Source organism: Oratosquilla oratoria, chromosome 3 (assembly GCF_046742065.1).
Source record: "Oratosquilla oratoria isolate Oo_2021 chromosome 3, ASM4674206v1, whole genome shotgun sequence".
Lineage (NCBI taxonomy): Eukaryota > Metazoa > Arthropoda > Malacostraca > Stomatopoda > Squillidae > Oratosquilla > Oratosquilla oratoria.
Window position 1 is genome coordinate 87994598 of NC_134779.1, and position 4793 is coordinate 87999390.

The 4793-nt window shown below is 42.9% G+C and overlaps 1 protein-coding gene across 1 annotated transcript; it reads right to left on the reverse strand.

The window, feature by feature from the left end:
* Positions 1-1121: 1121 nt before the first annotated feature.
* On the reverse strand, positions 1122-2096 carry LOC143019362 (ATP-dependent DNA helicase PIF1-like). Its single transcript, XM_076175000.1, has one exon. The coding sequence runs from the start codon at positions 2094-2096 to the stop codon at positions 1122-1124; it is 975 nt and encodes a 324-aa protein (XP_076031115.1).
* Between the last annotated feature and the right edge of the window lie 2697 nt (positions 2097-4793).

Below are 4793 nucleotides of genomic sequence, written 5' to 3' on the forward strand. Positions count from 1 at the left end.
TGAGAGGTTATATAAAGTATCTGCCTGCAATCCAATTTTCAGAGGGAATGAAGAAAAGTAGTCTATCTAATATCAGCATTAGTAAAGAATAAGTTGTCAAGCAGAATGAAAGACAAAGCTACAAAATCCCCGGGTCCAGACGAAAATTTTCCGAAAATGCTAAAGGAGTGTAGATTTGAAATCTGCAACCTGTTAGCTGAAATATTTAATAAATCAGTAGACACTGGGTTTGTGCCTACTGCCTGGAGGCAAGCAAACGTTGTTCCTGTTTTTAAGAAGGGAGATAGATAGTCTATATGCAACTATAGGCCAATCAGTTTGACATCGGTTATAGGAAAAAATGCTTGAATCAGTAATAGTAAATAGACGCATGTGTGACTAATATTCTATCATTTTACACTAAAGTATATAAGGCGTCAGACAACACTGATAATAACGATAACGATGCCAGGTGCTTGTATATATATATATATATATATATATATATATATATATATATATATATATACAAGCACCTGGCTGCACCAGCCACGGCTACGCTGTGGGTGCTTGGCCTGCGGCGCTTCGCGCCCTAGGGCTACGCCCTCTTGCTATACATTTGTAAAAGGTCAAAATAAAATATGAGTGATAAAAATAATGTGTTTTATTAGTCATATTTAACTTCTTCTTCAACTTAAAGCCGCCGGCACTACTTCTTAGTAGGAGAAAATTCTCCCTCGTCGTCGTCGCTGCACCTCTTGTTGCTCTCAGTAGTGGTATCTCTGTTATCTTTTAGCATCTTTTTGACCTCTTCTATTTTTGGTTAACTTCCTCGATTTTCTCTTCCAACTCCTCCTTGATAGAGATAGAGAAACTGGAGGCAGGGTCGACCTCTTCTTCTCTTTCGTAGCACAAATCGTACGACGCGGGCAGCAACATATCTACGGCTTCCTCTTCTGAGATCGTCTACACTGCTTTGGGTATCTCGACAATGCTTTGGTCAGGCTCTTTTTCGGCCAAAGCAACTTCTTGGTCGTCAGAAACTACGACCGCTTCAGGAGGTTTATCTTCTTCTGAAAGACTCTCAACGAAAAGTTCTTTATACACGCAATTGCGTGGTAGTTTCATCCTGAAATCGTAGTTCACTTTTTCCCAACCTGTGTATATGATGAGAGAATTCCAGCTTGTAACTCTTGAGCAAGCGACATAAAGTTGTCAGTGGGCAAAGCACTGTGCAGAATCAAGCAATATTCCACACTTATCAAATGTCTGCCCTGAGATTTGTTTATCGTCATCGCATAACAAAGTTTAACAGGGAATTGTTTCCGCTTGAATGGTATAGTGGTATCAGTAGACTCAAGAGTAATTCTCGGGAGTAAAACCTGTTCACCCCTGTGTGTACCGCCTAAGTTCTTTCCGACTATGATATTTTTTTGAAGATTAGTCACTATTACTCTGGACCCATTACACAACTTGGGAGGGCATATATTCTTCATAACCATGATGACACTTCCTACATTCAGTCTCAACATGTGAAGAGGGAGAGAGGGGCTCGTTATGGCATTGAAAACCGATGTCTGAATGTCCGTTACTTCTTCCATTGCAGTGCCAACACTCATGTACACTTTCTCTGGTTCTTCAGACTTATCGTAGACCATCAAGTTTATCCTGTCGACATCATCGTTTGTGGGGGAAATGATAGCCCTCTTCTCAAAATATGAAGCATTCAGGTGATTTTCCTCTAAATTATCATAGACTTTCTCCACTAACTCTTTACGGGTCTCAACGACAATCCCAAACTTCTCGGGAAGTTTTACGGGTCCACTCTCCCCTCTCCCCAGAGCCAATAGATTTTTCGCAAATATCTTGTTCTCTGCGTCATCTGCCTCGAGTCTCACGTTACGTGTTAGTTCCAACTTTAAAAGGTCGTCCCAGAAATAACCGGACTTTATACAGTATTCGAGCTCATCATTCATTTCTCTCCCTCTTATAACTGGGAGGATTTGACACAAATCTCCCGCACAGACAAAGACTATCCCCCCCATAAACCTTCCTGGAACACCCAAAATGTCCCGAAGGGAAACATCAAGAGCAGCTAACGTGTTCTTGTTTGCCATCACAACTTCATCGCCAACTCTGAGTTTTTCTTGATGCTACAGGCGCACACTTCGTTGTAATCCATTAACGGGATCTTGAACATGTTATGTGCAGTTCTTCCTCCATGCAAAACAGTAGAGGCGATACCCGATGAAGCGACAGCCAAGGCAATTTTTCCCTGAGAACGAACAGTATCCAGTAAATTGTTGAGCACGAAAGACTTTCCCGTCCCACCTGGAGCATCCAGGAATATCCCATTGTGGCTATACTTTTGGGCGTTCTCGATGCGAAATAGCACAGTATCGTAACAGAGTCTCTGTTTGCTGTTCAGAAGAAGAGACTTCTCCTTCACCTCTTCTGTCAACTTCTCTTTGTTATAGGCCTTTTCTCGGCGTATGATGTTTGATGTTTTCTCGCCACATCTTGAAAGTGGTAGCCCATATTGGGTGATAGAGCCCCCTCCGCAGTTCCACACATGTTCCTGGATATCGTCTAGAGCGTCAAGGTAAATTTCATCGTTGTATTCCGTCGCTTTTTGGCGCTGAAGGAAGTCACTGGCGAACAAATATTTGGTCTTTTCCCAGATACCTGACTGGTCCTCTAATTCCGAAGACACCAGCATGCTCGCATAAGTAGCTCGCAACTGATTGCGGTCATTAGTGTGGTTGATGATTTCCAATATAGTTTTCTTCCAAGTTTCTTCGTCGTTTAGGAGTCCCATCGCTTTAACGGCTTCTCTGTAAGAGGGGTAGATCACCCCTTCAAATGTCCGAAGATCCTCGTAAGACGTAGGCCCTTTACGTGTGTTAAAAGTAGTCTCAAATAGAAGACCTCGACAGTTTTATTTGTGACAGCACGTATCCTTCCCAGAGAAGATGCTGTCGTCTTTCTTTCTTCCCAGACACTGCTAGTGTTATTAAAAACAAAGTGGTTGGGAAGCTGATTATAATATAGGCCTGCTGCAAATTCGTTTCGCGCACACAGTTTGAAGAAAGCTGTCAAATGAGTGTCTTTACATTTTTTTTCTATCGATCTCCTCGTTAGACGCGTTCTCTCCTTCTAGATGCAAATCAAGAGTTGCCACAGGGGGGTGACTTTTGTGAATCGCAAATTTGAAAATCTTCCACGACGCCTCATTCGCATTGACGAATCTTGCCTCCTGGAATTTTCTCACTTCATTAACATCTTCCCCTTCTTTCGTTTTCGAAAACAGAAAGGTCACATCCTTTGTTGACGTACTTTGTAACGTAGGCTATGCACTTTATAGAATTTGAGCACTCAACATTTATGTGCGCGTTATACTTTAAACATAGGTACGGGCTGTAGGGACAACTCATGAATTTTCAACTTTGATTTTCTCTCCCTTTACTTTTTTTCTCGAAAGAGTGGCCTCCTTCACCTACTGCTCTCCTTCGATACAGAGGGTACCCGTTGTTCCCAAAGTACATGTCGCCCCTGCACACTTTCGGAAAACCCTTTCCACACAATGATTTGGAACAGTACTTTCCTTGACAACATAGTTGGGACTCGTCGAAGCTTCTACAGGGGCCGTGTATCATGTTCGTTGTCACAATCTCATATAAGCGCGGCTCTTTATTTTTGTCAGGTATCTCAGCTGATATCACCCTAGAGACGAAATCGGCAGTAACGTGGCGTTCCATCCAAAGAAGGATATGAACATGAGGGAGACCTCTTTTCTGCCACTCAACACTCAGTAGGTGTGCCTTAACGCGCCCAAACACGTTTTTAATTGTCAAATCGTCCATCAGGCTGTCCACTTTCAACTTGAAAATCCAACTAACAAAGTCAGAGCGGTCATACATCCGGGAGGTGTCACAACCGACAGCCTCCACGGCTTGTTTCAACTCTTCCCAATGAGGATTCATTGTAAAGGTGATAAAAAAGTCTGGAGACCCGTAAGACGACACAAAAGCCAAGGCGTCTTGCTGCCGCGCTTTCATGTATCTTGGGCCCCCAACAAATGAAGTAGGGATAATCACCCGTTGACCCGCCTTTTGGTTATCCCCATCCCCTATAAGAATATCAGCGCGCTCTTTCCACAACTCCTGTTGATTGTGTTCGATGAAAGACAACCTGTCAGACTCAACTTTTACGTAATTATCCACAACATATTGTTGAAAAAGAAGGGCCCCTTTAGTCACATAATTGAAAAACCTTCTCTTTCCATGTAAAGAGAGGCATAGTACATGCAAGGGCTTGGCCTAATGTATGTTACAGGAACATGTTTTGAACAACAGATGTCTGCTTTGCGTTGCTCTTTCATAGTGCAAGAATGACCGACGTCTCCATTGGGAAACAGGAGAGGGTACTGAAAAACATCGTAGAAGAAGTTGGTGTGACTCATAAGTCTGAGACTAAATTTTGAATCTTCCTTTGGGGAACCTATCACTATTTCCAATGGGTCTCTTGAGGGGCCCAGATTAACGATGGCTCCCACCTGCGAAGAAGAAGTGGGAAGGTGGTAGACTCCTTTATGTTCGCGGGTTGTTAGATTCTCAGCGGCTTTCAACGTAATAGACACCTGGGGTAATTTGCCATATTTCTTGACGTGAGCTTCCATGAGCTGTTTAGCCGTCTCTAGCTCTTTCAACATCCCAGACAGACACGCGTTATGTTTTGCCATGTATTCGTAAAAGTGTGTGATAATCTTCTCCTTCTCTGAAAGAACCTTTTCCTCCCTAGTTCGTCTCTTCTCC

Excerpts from the sequence above, each read along its gene's own strand:
- LOC143019362 (XM_076175000.1), bottom strand. The coding sequence starts at position 2,096 with ATGGCAAACAAGAACACGTTAGCTGCTCTTGATGTTTCCCTTCGGGAC.